Here is an 18,541-nt window from a genome sequence, read left to right as displayed (position 1 = left end):
TTTTCCTGCCTCAGCCTCCTGAGTAGCTGGGACTACAGGCGCCTGCCACCACACCTGGATAATTTTTTGTATTTTTAGTAGAGATCGGGTTTCACCGTGTTAGCCAAGATGGTCTCAATCTCCTGACCTCGTGATCCGCCCGTCTCAGCCTCCCAAAGTGCTGGGATTGCAGGCGTAAGCTACCGCGCCCAGCCTAAGCATATTTTCATGTAGTTATTTGCCATCTGTATATCTGCTTTGATGAAGTGTCTGTTAAAATTTGTTACCACTTAAAAAAAATCAGGTTGTCGGCTGGGCCCGGTGGCTCACGCCTGTAATCTCAGCACTTTGGGAGGCTGAGGTGGGCAGATCATGAGGTCAGGAGTTTTAGACCAGCCTGGTCAACATAGTGAAACCCTGTCTCTACTAAAAATACAAAAAATTAGCTGGGTGTGCTGGCAGGCACCTGTAATCCCAGTTACTTGGGAGGCTGAGGCAGGAGAATCACTTGAACCCAGGAGGCGGAGGTTGCAGTGAGCTGAGATCGTGCCACTGCACTCCAGCCCAGGTAAACAGTGCAAGACTCTGTCTCAAAAAAAAAAAAAAAAATCAGGTTGTCATCTTATTGAGTTATAAGTTTCTTTATATATTCTGGATAGAAGTCCTTTATCAGACAGGTGTTTTGTAAATATTTCCTCCCACTCTGTGGCTTGCCTTTTCATTTACCGGACTATTTTTTTTTTTTAAAGTGTAGTTTTACATGCAATAAAATTCATCCTTTTTAGGATATCGTTCTATGAGCTTTGACAAACACATACAGTGGTGTTATCACCACCACAATTGAGGTTTAGAACATTTCCATCTCCTCAAAAAGTTCCCTCGTGTCTCTTTATCATCTATTCCTCCTTACCTCCCTCAGCCCCTGGCAATCCATTATCTCCTTTCTGTCCTTATAAATTTGCCTTTTCCAGGAAGTCATATGAATGATATCATACTGTATGAAGCCTTTTTTGAGTTTCTTTTCAGTTACTTAGCATAATGCATGTGAGATTCATCCATATTATTGTTTGTATCAGTAGTTTATTTTTATTTTGTCGTCGTATTCCATTGAATGGATGTACCTCTGTTTATCTGTTTGCCAGTTGAAGGATATTTGACTTGTTACCAGTTTTTGGTGATTATAAACAACATTGCTATAAACATTCATGTTTTGATTTTTGCATGACATACATTTTTATTTCTTTTGGATAAATGCCTGGGAGTGGGATTGCTGGGCCATAGGTAGGTGTGGTATGTTTAACTTTGTAAGAAACTACCAACCCATTTTTCTAAAATGTTTGTAATCATTCCCACCATCACTGTATGAGAGCTGCAGTTTGCTCTGCATTCTGGCCAGCACTTTGTATTGTCGTTTTTATTTTTGTTTTTAATTTTAGCCATTCTGATAGGTATATAATGGTATCCCTCTGTGGCTTAAATTTGCATTTTTCTAATGACTGATGATCTCAAACATCTTTTCATTTGTATTTTTACCTTCCATATATCTTCTGTTGGTGAAGGATTTGTTAATATCTTTTGCCCATTAAAAAATTGGATTGTTTGTGTTCTTATTATTGAGTTTTAAGAGGTCTTTATGCATTCTGGATACAAATCCTTTATCAGATATGTTTCACAAATATTGTCTCTCAGTATGTGGCTTATGTATTTATTTTGTTAAAGTCTTTCGAAGGGCAGAAGTTTTAAATTTTGATGAAGTCCAGTTTATCAAATTTTTTTCTGTTACAGGGATGCTTTTTATGTCATATCATAGAAATCTTTGCTTAACCGAAGGTGACAATGATTTTCTCCTGTGCCTTTTTTCTGGGTGTTTGTAGTTTTATATCAATTACCTTATGATCCATTTCATATTAATTTTTGTATATGGTATAAAGTAATGGTTGGTTTCTTTTCACCTCTTTTCTCTTCCTCCATTCACTGCCTCTTCCTTTTCTTCTTTCTTCATTTTCTCAACACATGGTTCTGGAACAATTAAATATCCATATGGAAGGAGATAGGGGAGGAGGGGGAGGAGATGATGAAGATGATTGAGTTACATTGGCACTTTGCAACATTATTTTGTTTCATTGACCTATATGTCTGTTCTTACTTTAGCTCTATACTGTCTTGATTAACTATAGGTTTAAAATCTATGGTAAGTTTTATAGTGCAAATCTTTCTATTTTTCAAAATTGTTTTGGCTCTTTTGGACCCTTTGCATTTCCATATGGATTTTAAATATCTATATTATATATAGATAATATAGAAATATATAGATATCTAGAAATAGACAAGGTTATATTATATATAATATAATCTTTTTATATAGGTATAAAAATCCTGCTAGAACTTTGGTGGGGCTTGCATTAAATCTAAAGAGCAATTTTAGGAGAATGGACATTGTAGCACTATTGAGTTTTCTGCTTCACAAACATGGTATATATCCCTTTATTCAAGTCTCTCTAACTTCTGTCTGCAGTATTTTATACTTTTCAGTGGACAAGTCTTGCACATATTTTGTGAAATTTGTCCCTAAAGTAGATAGTATGTTTATTATTATTATTATTATTATTATTATTATTATTATTATTATACTTTAAGTTTTAGGGTACATGTGCACAATATGCAGGTTTGTTACATATGTATCCATGTGCCATGTTGGTGTGCTGCAACGATTAACTCATCATTTAGCATTAGGTATATCTCCTAATGCTGTCCCTCCTTCTCCCCCCACCCCACAACAGTCCTCGGAGTGTGATGTTCCCCTTCCTGTGTCCATGTGTTCTCATTGTTCAATTCCCACCTATGAGTGAGAATATGCGGTGTTTGGTTTTTTGTCCTTGCGATAGCTAACTGAGAATGATGGTTTCCAGTTTCATCCATGTCCCTACAAAGGACATGAACTCATCATTTTTTATGGCTGCGTAGTATTCCATGGTGTATATGTACCACATTTTCTTAATCCGGTCTATTGTTGTTGGAAATTTGGGTTGGTTCCAAGTCTTTGCTATTGTGAATAGTGCCGCAATAAACATATGTGTGCATGTGTCTTTATATCAGCATGATTTATAGTCCTTTGGGTATATACCCAGTAATGGGATGGCTGGGTCAAATGGTATTTCTAGTTCTAGATCCCTGAGGAATTGCCACACTGACTTCCACAATGGTTGAACTAGTGTACAGTCCCACCAACAGTGTAAAAGTGTTCCTATTTCTCCACATCCTCTCCAGCACCTGTTGTTTCCTGACTTTTTAATGATCATCATTCTAACTGGTGTGAGATGGTATCTCATTATGGTTTTGATTTGCATTTCTCTGATGGCCAGTGATGATGAGCATTTTTTCACGTGTTTTTTGGCTGCATAAATGTCTTCTTTTGAGAAGTGTCTGTTCATGTCCTTCGCCCACTTTTTGATGGGGTTGTTTGTTTTTTTCTTGTAAATTTGTTTGAGTTCATTGTAGATTCTGGATATTAGCCCTTTGTCAGATGAGTAGGTTGCGAAAATTTTCTCCCAATTTGTAAGTTGCCTGTTCACTCTGATGGTAGTTTCTTTTGCTGTGCAGAAGCTCTTTAGTTTAATTAGATCCCATTTGTCAATTTTGGCTTTTGTTGCCATTGCTTTTGGTGTTTTAGACATGAAGTCGTTGCCCATGCCTATGTCCTGAATGGTATTGCCTAGGTTTTCTTCTAGGGTTTTTATGGTTTTAGGTCTAACATGTAAGTCTTTAATCCATCTTGAATTAATTTTTGTATAAGGTGTAAAGAAGGGATCCAGTTTCAGCTTTCTACATATGGCTAGCCAGTTTTCCCAGCACCATTTATTAAATAGGGAATTCTTTCCCCATTGCTTGTTTTTGTCAGGTTTGTCAAAGATCAAATAGTTGTAGATAAGCGGCATTATTTCTGAGGGCTCTGTTCTGTTCCATTGATCTATGTCTCTGTTGTGGTACCAGTACCATGCTGTTTTGGTTACTGTAGCCTCATAGTATAGTTTGAAGTCAGGTAGCGTGATGCCTCCAGCTTTGTTCTTTTGGCTTAGGATTGACTTGGCGATGCGGGCTCTTTTTTGGTTCCATATGAACTTTAAAGTAGTTTTTTCCAATTCCGTGAAGAAAGTCATTGGTAGCTTGATGGGGATGGCATTGAATCTATAAATTACCTTGGGCAGTATGGCCATTTTCACGATATTGATTCTTCCAACCCATGAGCATGGAATGTTCTTCCATTTGTTTGTATGCTCTTTTATTTCATTGAGCAGTGGTTTGTAGTTCTCCTTGAAGAGGTCCTTCACATCCCTTGTAAGTTGGATTCCTAGGTATTTTATTCTCTTTGAAGTAATTGTGAATGGGAGTTCACTCATGATTTGGCTCTCTGTTTGTCTGTGATTGGTGTACAAGAATGCTTGTGATTTTTGTACATTGATTTTGTATCCTGAGACTTTGCTGAAGTTGCTTATCAGCTTAAGGAGATTTTGGGCTGAGACAATGGGGTTTTCTAGATATACAATCATATCATCTGCAAACAGGGACAGTTTGACTTCCTCTTTTCCTAATTGAATACCCTTTATTTCCTTCTCCTGCCTGATTGCCCTGGCCAGAACTTCCAACACTATGTTGAATAGGAGTGGTGAGAGAGGGCATCCCTGTCTTGTGCCAGTTTTCAAAGGGAATGCTTCCAGTTTTTGCCCCATTCAGTATGATATTGGCTGTGGGTTTGTCATAGATAGCTCTTATTATTTTGAGATACGTCCCATCAATACCTAATTTATTGAGAGGTTTTAGCATGAAGGGTTGTTGAATTTTGTCAAAGGCCTTTTCTGCATCTATTGAGATAATCATGTGGTTTTTGTCTTTGGTTCTGTTTATATGCTGGATTACATTTATTGATTTGCGTGTGTTGAACCAGCCTTGCATCCCAGGGATGAAGCCCACTTGATCATGGTGGATAAGCTTTTTGATGTGCTGCTGGATTCGGTTTGCCAGTATTTTATTGAGGATTTTTGCATCAATGTTCATCAAGGATATTGGTCTGAAATTCTCTTTTTTTGTTGTGTCTCTGCCAGGCTTTGGTATCAGGATGATGCTGGCCTCATAAAATATGTTAGGGAGGATTCCCTCTTTTTCTATGGATTGGAATAGTTTCAGAAGGAATGGTACCAGTTCCTCCTTGTACCTCTGGTAGAATTCGGCTGTGAATCCATCAGGTCCTGGACTCTTTTTGGTTGGTAAGCTATTGATTATTGCCACAATTTCAGAGCCTGTTATTGGTCTATTCAGAGATTCAACTTCTTCCTGGTTTAGTCTTGGGAGGGTGTATTTGTCGAGGAATTTATCCATTCCTTCTAGATTTTCTAGTTTATTTGCGTAGAGGTGTTTGTAGTATTCTCTGATGGTAGATTGTATTTCTGTGGGATCAGTGGTGATATCCCCTTTATCATTTTTTATTGCGTCTATTTCATTCTTCTCTCTTTTCTTCTTTATTAGTCTTGCTAGCGGTCTATCAATTTTGTTGTACTTTTCAAAAAACCAGCTCCTGGATTCATTAATTTTTTGAAGGGTTTTTTGTGTCTCTATTTCCTTCAGTTCTGCTCTGATTTTAGTTATTTCTTGCCTTCTGCTGGCTTTTGAATGTGTTTGCTCTTGCTTTTCTAGTTCTTTTAATTGTGATGTTAGGGTGTCAATTTTGGATCTTTCCTGCTTTCTCTTGTGGGCATTTAGTGCTATAAATTTGCCTCTACACACTACTTTGAATGTGTCCCAGAGATTCTGGTATGTTGTGTCTTTGTTCTTGTTGGTTTCAAAGAACATCTTTATTTCTGCCTTCATTTTGTTATGTACCCAGTAGTCATTCAGGAGCAGGTTGTTCAGTTTCCATGTAGTTGAGTGGTTTTGAGTGAGTTTCTTAATCCTGAGTTCTAGTTTGATTGCACTGTGGTCTGAGAGACAGTTTGTTATAATTTCTGTTCTTTTACATTTGCTGAGGAGAGTGTTACTTCCAACTATGTGGTCAATTTTGGAATAGGTGTGGTGTGGTGCTGAAAAAAATGTATATTCTATTGATTTGGGGTGGAGAGTTCTGTAGATGTCTATTAGATCCACTTGGTGCAGAGCTGAGTTCAATCCCTGGGTATCCTTGTTAACTTTCTGTCTCATTGATCTGTCTAATGTTGACAGTGGGGTGTTAAAATCTCCCATTATTATTGTGTGGGAGTTTAAGTCTCTTTGTAGGTCACTGAGGACTTGCTTTATGAATCTGGGTGCTCCTGTGTTGGGTGCATATATATTTAGGATAGTTAGCTCTTCTTGTTGAACTGATCCCTTTACCATTATGTAATGGCCTTCTTTGTCTCTTTTGATCATTGTTGGCTTAAAGTCTATTTTATCAGAGACTAGGATTGCAACCCCTGCCTTTTTGTGTTTTCCATTTGCTTGATAGATCTTCCTCCATCCCTTTATTTTGAGTCTATGTGTGTCTCTGCATGTGAGATGGGTTTCCTGAATACAGCACACTGATGGGTCTTGACTCCTTATCCAATTTGCCAGTGTGTGTCTTTTAATTGGAGCATTTAGCCCATTTACATTTAAAGTTAATATTGTTATGTGTGAATTTGATCCTGTCATTGTGATGTTAGTTGGTTATTTTGCTCATTAGTTGATGCAGTTTCTTCCTAGCCTCGATGGTCTTTACAATTTGGCATGTTTTTGCAGTGGCTGGTACCAGTTGTTCCTTTCTATGTTTAGTGCTTCTTTCAGGAACTCTTTTAGGGCAGGCCTGGTGGTGACAAAATCACTCAGCATTTGCTTGTCTGTAAAGTATTTTATTTCTCCTTCACTTATGAAGCTTAGTTTGGCTGGATATGAAATTCTGGGTTGAAAACTCTTTTCTTTAAGAATGTTGAATATCGGCCCCCACTCTCTTCTGGCTTGTAGAGTTTCTGCCGAGAGATCAGCTGTTAGTCCGATGGGCTTCTCTTTGTGAGTAACCCGACCTTTATCTCTGGCTGCCCTTAACATTTTTTCCTTCATTTCAACTTTGGTGAATCTGACAATTATGTGTCTTGGAGTTGCTCTTCTCGAGGAGTATCTTTGTGGCGTTCTCTGTATTTCCTGAATCTGAATGTTGGCCTGCCTTGCTAGATTGGGGAAGTTCTCCTGGATAATATCCTGCAGAGTGTTTTCCAGCTTGGTTCCATTCTCCTCGTCACTTTCAGGTACACCAATCAGACGTAGGTTTGGTCTTTTCACATAGTCCCATGTTTCTTGGAGGCTTTGTTCGTTTCTTTTTATTCTCTAAACTTCCCTTCTCGCTTCATTTCATTCATTTCATCTTCCATCACTGATACCCTTTCTTCCAGTTGATCGCATCGGCTACCGAGGCTTCTGCAATCTTCATGTAGTTCTCGAAACTTGGCTTTCAGCTCCATCAGCTCCTTTAAGCCCTTCTCTGCATTGGTTTTCTGAGTTATACATTCATCTATTTTTTTTTCAAAGTTTTTAACTTCTTTGCCATTGGTTTGAATTTCCTCCCGTAGCTCGGAGTAGTTTGATCGTCTGAAGCCTTCTTCTCTCAATTCGTCAAAGTAATTCTCCGTCCAGCTTTGTTCCGTTGCTGGTGAGGAACTGTGTTCCTTTGGAGGAGGAGAGGTGCTCCGCTTTTTAGAGTTTCCAGTTTTTCTGCTCTGTTTTCTCCCCATCTTTGTAGGCTTTTCTACTTTTGGTCTTTGATGATGGTGATGTACAGATGGGTTTTTGGTGTGGGTGTCCTTTCTGTTTGTTAGTTTTCCTTCTAACAGACAGGACCCTCAGCTGCAGGTCTGTTGGAGTTTGCTAGAGGTCCACTCCAGACCCTGTTTTGCTGGGTGTCAGCAGCGGTGGCTGCAGAACAGCGGATTTTTGTGAGACTGCAAATTCATCTGTCTGATCGTTCCTCTGGAAGTTTTGTCTCAGAGGAGTACCTGGCCCAGTGAGGTGTCAGTCTGTCCCTACTGGGGGGTGCCTCCCAGTTAGGCTGCTCGGGGTTCGGGGACCCACTTTAGGAGGCAATCTGCCTGTTCTCAGATCTCCAGCTGCGTGCTGGGAGAACCATTACTCTCTTCAATGCTGTCAGACAGGGACATTTAAGTCTGCAGAGGTTCCTGCTGTCTTTTTGTTTGTCTGTGCCCTGCCCTCAGAGGTGGAGCCTACAGAGGCAGGCAGGCCTCCTTGAGCTGTGGTGGGCTCCACCCAGTTCGAGCTTCCTGGCTGCTTTGTTTACCTAAGCAAGCCTGGGCCATGGCAAGCGCCCCTCCCCCAGCCTCACTGCCACCTTGCAGTTTGATCTCAGACTGCTGTGCTAGCAATCGGCGAGACTCCGTGGGCGTAGGACCCTCCAAGCCAGGTGCGGGACACAATCTACTGGTGTGCCGTTTTCCAAGCCCGTTGGAAAAGCGCAGTATTAGGGTGGGAGTGACCCAATTTTCCAGGTACCGTCTGTTACTCCTTTCTTTGACTAGGAAAAGGAACTCCCTGACCCCTTGCGCTTCCTGAGTGAGGCAATGCCTCACCCTGCTTCGGCTTGCGCAGGGTACGCTGCACCGACTGTCCTGCACCCACTGTTTGGCACTCCCTAGTGAGATGAACCTGGTACCTCAGATGGAAATGCAGAAATCACCCGTCTTCTGCGTCGCTCATGCTGGGAGCTGTAGACCAGAGCTCTTCCTATCGGCTATCTTGGCTCCACCCTGATAGTATGTTTTGATGCTCTTGTATTTGTATTTATTGGTAGTCTCTAGAATTAAATGAACTTTTATATATTGACCTTTTTCTTGTGATCTCCTTAAATGTTTGTTAGAGTTCACTATTGCAGCTGTCTTTTTTTTTTTTTTTTTGAGACAGAGTCTCGCTGTCGCCCAGCCTGGAGTGCAATAGCGCGATCTCGGCTCACTGCAGGCTCCACCCCCTGGGGTTCACGCCACTCTCCTGCCTCAGCCTCCCAAGTAGCTGGGACTACTGGCGTCCGCCACCTTGCCCAGCAAATTTTTTTGTATTTTTAGTAGAGACGAGGTTTCACTGTGTTAACCAGGATGGTCTCGATCTCCTGACCTTGTGATCCGCCCGCCTCGGCCTCCCAAAGTGCTGGGATTACAGGCGTGAGCCACCGCGCCCAGCCCATGCAGCTGTCTTCTTAGTGGGAAGGCTTTTCGGGGTTAATTAACTTCATTAAAAAATGTATATATGATGCCATTCAGGTTATTTGCCTTCTTGAGTGTACTCTGGTAGTTTGTATCTTTCAAGGAATTTCAGTTAAATTGTTGAACTTGGCATAAAGCTCTTCATAATATTCCTCCATTCTTTTAATGTCTGCAGAATCCTTAGTGGTGTCTCTTCCTTCATTCTGATATTGCTAAATTGTATCTTCTCTTTTTTATTCCTAGGAAGCTTGTCTAGGGATTTATAAACTTTATTGATCTTGTCATGGAACCAACTTTCTGTTTCATTGATTTTTTAAAAATTAATTATTTTTCTCTTCCAAACTAATTGTGCAAAAAGAAAAAAAAAGCTAAAAAATCAAACCAAAAGAAGGGGAAAAAAGGAAGAGAAACATAGATCAAACAGGACAAACATAAATCATATAATGACGTGGTAGATATAGACTCAAATATATCATTATCCACATTAAATGTAAATGAAGAGCACAAAGATCATTTACAAAAAGTCGATTGTACATTGAGCCATAAAGCAAGACACAACAAATTTCAAAGGATTGAAATCATATAGACTGTGTTCTTTATTTACAGTGGGATAGTGGTGGAAATTAATAATAAAAGAATAACTAGATAAATTACCATTTATTTTGATAGTAAGAACATTTTTCTGTTTTGTTTACAGCCATGATAAAGTAAATGGGCTGGATTTACCCTGCTACTATAAATACCTAGAAAATCAAACAAAATTTATGACATAAGAGTTTTCAGACATTGGATAACAGGCATCCCAGGACTGTGATCTGAAGAAGGGAAACTAGGTCAGCCCTAGTATTGTACCACATCATGGCCCAGAAACAGATTACAGGCCTAGTTCTCTCTCAGAGTTGAGAAAACAAATGGAGGTTGGGAGCCAAGAAAGCTCGAATTTGTGAAGCAGAATACCAAAGAAGGAGGAGCTGGAGAGAAAAAGAGGGGCGGGGAGAGAAGGAAGGAGGAGAGGGAGGGATTCCATGATCTGTTGAGGACTATCCCTGGAGTCTTTGGTTAAGTAAAAACTGATCTGTGTGTGTAAAAAAGGAAACTACTCAAAGCTAAGGGAAGAATCCGAAAAACACAGGACTCAGAATAGTTTGTATTCCCACCAGTGAGAGTGGAAAGACCTTGTATTGCATAAGACATCTGGTATAGTTCTCAAAAGGAAACCATGCATAAGTAATTATTACCTAAGTAATGGGAATATACTGTAACCTTACACTAAAACTTTAAAAAGCCTATAAGTAAGCCTCAAAGTGAAAAAAAAAAAAAAAAAAACTAGTCCTGGGTAATTACTTCCCTCATGGCAGAATAGAGTTCAATACTATTTAAGATCATACACCAAAATAATAAACTTCACAATGTGCAGCATCTAATAAATTATCAGGTATGCAAATAAACAGGAAATATTGTCTATAAACAGGAGAAAAATGGATCAGCAGACACAAACCCAGAAATGGTAAAGGTGATGGAATGAGCAGATGATGTCATTAAAACAACTATTAACATGATCTATATGCTTAAGAGTGTAAAGAAAGGCATAACAAAGAATAAAGCATAAAACAAGAGAGATACAAAGAGATCCAAATACACTTCCCAAAAATTAAAAAAAAAAAAAAGAAATATATAAAATGAAAACTACACTGCATGGGGTTAATAGCAAATTAGAGATGTAGGACAAACAAGCAAATAAAAAAACCCAGGGTCATTGAAGACAGTAGTAGAAGTGGTCCAAAATAAAGCAGAGAGGAAAAAAAGACAGACTAGAAGTAAACAGAGCATCAGCAACCTGTGGGATAATACTTTGGAAGTTTTTTTATTGTTTATACTCAAAATCGCAGTGGGTTTTTGACTTATCAAAATCGAATACTCACTTTGTGTTTTCCCTACTCATGGGAAATTCGAGAGTCTTAGGATACTCTGATTCCTTATACATATATGAGTATATCAACATATATATGTGTATATATGCATACACACATGCACATTTACATTCATATATTCTATGCCATCATTTTCTTGTGAGTCTTGTTTGTTCATTGTGACTTACTCATGTCTTTAGCACTTTTTAAAAACTCTTCATTCCTTGCTCTATTTCTGAGTTATCTGGAATGATTTTCCTTGTGCTTGAAGAATATACCTTTTAGAACCTCATTTTCGTAGACGTTAGATACTATATCCCATGCCAATAAGATTCTTCTGTGGCTATGAATGTTTGGTTGTGTTCATTCCTAGCATCTGTGAATTTCTCTTTATTTTGTCTTTAGCTACACATTTAAAATTTTTGTTCCGATTTTTATTCAGCATTTCTGTGTATGTTTATGCAGTATGTTTTAGTGGTTAAGAGCACATTTTTTGCCGACATTTTGTATTGTTTGTCTTTTGAATTTTCACCATTTTGGTGGGTGTGAGGTAGTTTCTGAAATGTGGTTTAAATTTTTCGATGGATAAGTAATTTTCATTTCCCTGATGACTAATAATGTTGAGCCCCCATTTTTTGTGTTTTAATGAAATTTTTTTTGTATCTCTAGTTTTCTTCTCACAGAACTTTTTTTTCTTTAAATTGGGGTGGGGTGTTCCTGAAATTTTGATTCTAATTTTTTGTTTTCTTCTCATAGTAGCTTTGATCTGCCCCATGTGTGTGCCCATACTGGCTTTCTATGTGTTTTTTGTTTGTTTGTTTTTTTCTGTGTTTAATCACCGTGAGGGTCCTCACTCTCTTCTCTTTCCTTAATGGGTTCAGTAGTACCAAGGTTTTCTTCATAGCTTGGACTCTGGAGCTGCGTCTGATGTATTTGGGTTTCTCTACTTAAAAGAAATTTGAGGTTACTCGGTAAGGGATGAGGCTGGACAGACTAGAGGAACCTGGTGTCTGGCCGCTGCCCATTTATGCATAGTATATGAATAAATCAGAGATCCAGTTGAGTCGGGGAGAGTAGGTAGAGCATTGTTAGCTTAGTACTTACTTGGATCCAGGTATTCATCTAGAAATCTCATTTAGAGTTCAGGAGAAAATGCTGGTATACACTGAACTGAGGAAAGTGCAGAGTTTGCACATTTATCCCTACATATTTTTTAAGATTTAAAAAATATGTTTTCCAGGAACGAGCCTGTAATTAACATTGTACGCCATTTCTACTAAAAATACAAAATTAGCCAGGCGTGGTGGCGAGCGCCTGTAATTCCAGCTACCCGGGAGTCTGAGGCAGGAGAATTGCTTGAACCCGGGAGGCGGAGGTTGTGGTGAGCCACGATTGCGCCATTGCACTCCAGCCTAGGCAACAGAGCGTAACTCTGTCTCAAAAAAACAAAACAAGACAAAACAAAACACCTTTGTCTTTGGACTCAAGCTATCAGAGTCTAAGTTTGTATCTCTCAGTAGAAAGATCCATATAATTGAATTTTTAAGTTTTTACCTATTGTGTCAATGCAACAGTTGTGTTTAGGAAATACTAGTATTCTGAATATTTTCTCACCCGAATATTAAATTTTTTTTTTTTTTGGTAGATGAGACTCTTTTAAAGAATATCTTTCTAAATATATATCTACTTGGGGTCCTCGCTTCAAATAATTTAAAAAACCATTTCCTTATGAATAATCTGTTACCTTTTATAAATAATTTTTCAGCAAACATTGAGGAGAATGTGCTACCTTACCATCAAGGAAATGGCTACCATCTCTGAGGATGTGATAATTGTCACAAGCAGGTATGTGAATGGTCAAAATCTAGATGAGATACTTATATATTTGCTGTTTGCTTTCTGTTGATTTCATTTTTTGACCATAAGGAAGCCAATAGGAATTTAAAAGAATATAATATCTTAAAGCATTCTTTTCTAAAATGTTTTCATCATGTGAAAGCCATCCTTATCTGATAAAGCAAAGGAAGAAGTTACAAAAGATAATACTGATATATTTGAGTGCATCAAAATGTTCATAAAAATAGATAAAACTAAAAAGTAAAAGATAACATGTACACTGAAATAAAATATTTACAACAAATACATCAAAGGCTAGCATCTGTAATATATAAAGAACTTTTAAAAAGAAACAAGTGATAATTCATCAAATAACCAATATAAAGGATCTAAATGTCTTTAGATAGTCGTTCTCACTAGTAACCAAAAAACATAAATTAAAAATTCAAGAATGAGGTATAATATTTTTTACTCATCAAACTGGCAAAAAAGCAAAAAGGCAGCATTCAGTACTTGTAAGGGAGACATACTCTTGTACAAAGGAGACAGAGTAATAAATTGATTCAATTTTTCTAGAAAGCAATTTAGCAACATTTGTTGAATAATTGAAAGGCTTTATCCCTTTGACCTAGTAAGGCCACATCTGTGGAACTATCCTTGGAAAATAATCAGACATAACACAGAAAAAACATATATATTGATGTTTGTTGCAACACCATTTACAGTAGAAAAAAGGGCAAAACAACTTACGTGTCTACCATTGATAAAATTATTTAACCATATTATCATACTGTAAAATATTTTAAAATCTGGAGATATTTTTGAAACATCTGATATAAATAAGTCTTCATAAAGTGCCAAATGGGGGTTGGAGTCAATCTATGTGTTCCATATAGTCTCACTTTAAAGAACATTTTATGTGCCAGACGTGGTGGTTCATACCTGTAATCCCAGCACTTTGGGAGGCTGACGCAGGTAGATCATCTGAGGTCAGGACAAGACCAACCTGGCCAACATGGTGAAACCCCATCTGTACTAAAAATACAAAAAAATTAGCCAGGCATTGGTGGCACGCTCCTGTAATTCCAGCTACTTGGGAGGCTGAGGCGGGAGAATCACTGGAGCCTGGGAGGTAGAGATTGTGGTGAGCCGAGATCGTGCCACTGCACTCCAGCCTGGGTGACAGAGCGAGACTCAGTCTCAGAAAAAACAAAAGAACATTTTAGGTATGTATATTAAAAATATGGGTAAAAGTTACACAGACTTATCTCTGGATGGTTGGGATTGTGGCTGATACTTATTTTCTTTAAACTTTTTATAATTTGCAAATGTCCTAGAATAAGTATATATAATTTATAAATTATATATACTGGTCATATATATGTCTAGGACATATATATATATATATATAGGACATATATATAAATGTCCTAGAATAAGTATATATAAGTATAATATATATATAGAATAAGTATATATAATTTATAGTTCTAAGTGTATAATAAACATTATTTTTAAAATAGTTGCCTTTTTAATTACCTTAACTTAATGAAGTGAATCTGGGTTTGTATAACATAATAAATGTTTAGAGGAGGGTGCTTGTGTTTAACCAGTAGTAGTGTGGAATGTAGTTTCAATCAGGAAAGCTTTCAGCTGAAAATAACAGAAAAGCAGATGTAAACAGTGACATAAACAAGATGGGAGTTTATTTTTTCTCATATAACCATAATTCTAGAGGCTTAGAGTAGCTGGTGTTGGCTCAGTCATTCAGCAATGTCAGGGTAGTGTCTCTTGAATTCTTTGGACATTCTCCATTATTGCAAAATAGATGCCCAAATTACTGGCAGTGTACCACATTCAAGGCTAGAGGGGTACTGGGAAGGAAGCCAGGGAAGGCCACACCATCTGCCTCTTTTATCAGGAATGCAATATCTTTTCCCAAGGCAATTTTTAGATTTCACTTGGCACAACTGTGTTATATTACTATCCTTAGGAAGCCAGGAAAGTGAGTATTTAGTATTTTATAGCCCAAGTATTAGGGACAGAAAAGGGGGAAGGGGTTGAAAATGGGTGTTGGATTAGTTAACTAATGGTATCTACCACAAGTAAAAAAAGAAAAAACCAAAACAGAAAACCCTCAGTTAGATTGCTAGATTCACTAATATTTTGAAAATTTTAAAATAAATTAGTCATTGACTGAGAGTTTTTTGTTTGTTTCTTTTAGCTGTCAATACTTCCCTCTGAGGTTTGCTAGGCTACCTTGAATTATGGTGCATTTCTATTAATAGTTCATTTTAAGTGATTAGTAGTTGTGGTAGGCAGGATAATAGTGACCCAAAGATGTCCATGTCCCAATTCCTAGGACCTGTGACTATGTACATTACATGGCAAAAGAGAATTAAGATTGCTAAACAGCAGATAGGGAGATTATTCTGTATCATTCAGGTGAGCCCTTTAAGGATGACACTTCTTAAAAATGGAAGTGGGATGCAGAAGAGGTGTCAGTAAAAGATGTGATAATGGAAACAAGGTCAGAGATGCAGTGTTGCTGGATTTGGAGATGGGGAAAGAGGGCCGTGAGTCAAGGAATGTGGTAACCTCTAGAAACTGGAAAAAGCAAGGATTCACCCCTAGCCTCCGGAAAGGACTGTAGCCCTACCGATATCTTGATTTTAGCCCAGTGAGACCAGTGTTGGACTTCTAACTTATATAACTGTAAGAAAGAAATGAATGTTGTATTTTTCTCTAAGTTTGTGGTACTTTGTTACAGCAGCAATAGAAGACTAATGCAGATTTTAGTACCTGGAAGTGGGGTGCTGCTGTAAACAAATACCTAAAAATGTGGAAGTAGCTTTGGAATTATGCAGTGAGCACATCTGGAAGAATTTTGAGGTGCATGATAGAAAATGCCTAGATTGCCATGACAATAGAAATATGAATGTTAATAACTCTATTAGACATAGAAAAAAGTGAGGAGCAGGATAGAGAAAACATTTATCATCTTAGAGAATACCTAAATCATTGTGAACAGATGGTGGAAATGCATTAAAGGTGCTGGCTCAGAGGAAAATGTTGGGAATTGGAGGAAAAGGGATCCCTATTATAGTGGCAGAAAGCTCAGCAGGCTTGTGTACTGCACTTACGTGGAAAGGAGGACTTACAAACAGCGAACTTGGATGTTTAACTGAAGAGATTTCCAAGCAAAGTGTTGAAGGTATGGCCTAGTTTCTTTTTTGCCACTAATAGTAAAATTTGAAAGTAGAGAAATAAATCAAGAGGAGACCTGTTAAACAAAAAGGAACCAGGACTTGATGATTTTGGAAATTCTTAGTCTACCCAAGTGGCAAAGGGTGCTAAAGTCAGGAGTTTCACTGTCAGGAAAATGTGCTCTAAAGAAAAAGCCAAAGGAGTCACTGTGCAACCTTTTGTTGAAACCTCAGAAAGATGAAAAGGGCAGAGCATTCACTCACACAAAACACTGAAGAGATCAAGGGGTGTGACTCATAGATTCCCTTAGCATCTAAGTAGAAGCCAGAAATAGAGATGGGATTATCTAGGCAAGATCTGTGGAGGAGCCTTTTGTCAAATGGAGTGAGTCTCTGTACTTATACAGTAGACCCACAAGGTTTTTGAGAATTCTATGTCAGCAGCAACTCAAAGGGAGAGAGAGAGGATGAAGTGAAAGACTCAGAGAGGAAGCAAAATTTGTCTTCATCTGTAGACCTATGGAATTAGAAAAGAAACGAGAGGATGAAGTGAAAGAAGGCTATCAGAGCCCCAAATTCTACAGGCAGGAAACAAGCCGATGAAACTACTCAGCTTTAAATACATGCTGGTTACCCTTTATGAAAAAGGAAGGATGACTCTGAGGGCAAAGGGGCAGTCCAGTAGGGTGGAACTGAGAACTTTACAGCATTCTGCCCACGCAGAGACCTACTCCAGGTTGCCTAACTGGATTTCAAAATTACTTGGGACCAATGACATCTTCCCTTTCACTTTCTTTCATTTTGAATGGGAATATCTGTAACTATATTCTATGGCAGTCCTGTCCTTGTATTTTGGGAGCAGGGGATTTCTTTTCTAATTCCATAGGTCCAAAGATGGAGAGGAATTTTGCCTCAGGATGGATTATACCAAGAGTCTCACCCATACCAAATTTAGATTTTGATAATAAGATTGAGATTTTTGAGTCCATGAGATTTAGATGAGATTTTGGACTTTGAATTGATGCTGCAGTGTGTTGAGACTTTGGGGGGGATCTTGGAAGGGGACAAATGAATGTATTTTGCTTGTGAAATGGACACAGCCCTAATGACACAGTGATTCTAGCCCAGTGAGACTTATATTGGACTTCTAATCTACAGAACTGAAAATAATAAATTCATGTTGTTTTAAGCCACTAATTGTGATAATTTGTTACAGCAGGAATAGAAAACTAATATTCTAGATGACCTTTCTGTATGCATAGAAAATTTGTTGGCTTGGCAACAAACCATGGAGATTAAAAAAATCTGAAGGCACATACTTCACAAAAGAATATATGCAAATGGCCAATAAGCACAATGTTCTCAACATTATTAGTCATCAGGGAAATGCAAATTAAAATCTTAATGAGATAGGCCGGGCACGGTGGCTCATGCATGTAATCCCAGCACTTTGGGAGGCCGAGGCGGGTGGATCACAATGCCATCCTGGCTAACGCGGTGAAACCCTATCTCTACTAAAAATACAAAATATTAGCTGGGCATGGTGGCAGGCACCTGTAGTCCCAGCTGCTTGGGAGGCTGAGGAAGGAGAATCACTTGAACCCGGGAGGCGGAGGTTGCAGTGAGCTGAGATCATGCCACTGCACTCCAGCCTGGGCGACAGAGCGAGACTTCGTCTCAAAAAAAAACAAAAACAAACAAAACTTAATGAGATATAGCACACCCACTAGAATGGTTAAAACAAAAAAGCTTGACAATACCAAAATAAAAAAGCCTATTCCAATACTGAACATTTAGAACAATTGAAACTCCTATACACTGTAGATAGGAATGTAGAATGATACAACCACCTTAGAAAAGTTTTGGCAGTTTCTTATAAAGTTAATTATATACCTGCCCTGTGACCAGTAATACCCCTTCTAGGTATTTACTCAAGGAAAATGAATACCTATATGGCCACAAAAAAGACTGTACAAGAATGTCATAACAGCCTTATGAGGGTTCTTCAAAAAGTTTATGGGAAATGTGTGTTATGAAAAAATATCCATGGAGTTTGTATTAGTCTATTTTCATACTGCTATAAAGATGCTACCTGAGGCCAGGCACAGTGCCTCACACCTGTAATCCCAGCACTTTGGGAGGCTGAGGTGGGGTGGATCACTTTAGGTCAGGAGTTCGAGACCAGCCTGGCCAACATGGGGAAACCCCATATAAAAATACAAAAATTAGCTTGATGTGGTGGCGCACGCCTGTAGTCTCAGTTCCTCAGGAGGCTGTGACAGGAGAATCGCTTGAACCTGGGAGGCAGAGATTGCAGTGAGCCAAGATCACACCACTGCACTCCAGCCCGGTGACAGAGTGAGACTCCATCTTAAAAAAAAAAAAAAATATATATATATATATA

General features: G+C 38.4%; 1 protein-coding gene and 1 pseudogene across 1 annotated transcript in view; both read left to right on the top strand.

The window, feature by feature from the left end:
* Nucleotides 1–18,541, top strand: part of COPG2 (COPI coat complex subunit gamma 2) — a 164,476-nt gene that overhangs the window by 9,485 nt on the left and 136,450 nt on the right. The window contains exon 5 of the mRNA XM_032761744.2: nucleotides 12,861–12,940. Within this exon, the coding sequence (XP_032617635.1) occupies nucleotides 12,861–12,940 (80 nt within the window). The remainder of the gene's footprint in view (nucleotides 1–12,860; nucleotides 12,941–18,541) is intronic.
* LOC116809413 (glutamyl-tRNA(Gln) amidotransferase subunit C, mitochondrial-like) overlaps nucleotides 16,001–18,541 on the top strand; it is a 4,451-nt pseudogene continuing 1,910 nt past the window's right edge.

Source organism: Hylobates moloch, unplaced genomic scaffold, assembly GCF_009828535.3.
Source record: "Hylobates moloch isolate HMO894 unplaced genomic scaffold, HMol_V3 SCAFFOLD_1, whole genome shotgun sequence".
In the NCBI taxonomy this organism is placed as follows: domain Eukaryota; kingdom Metazoa; phylum Chordata; class Mammalia; order Primates; family Hylobatidae; genus Hylobates; species Hylobates moloch.
The sequence above is the reverse complement of the archived record's forward strand: the minus strand, read 5'-3'. Positions and strand labels throughout refer to the sequence as shown.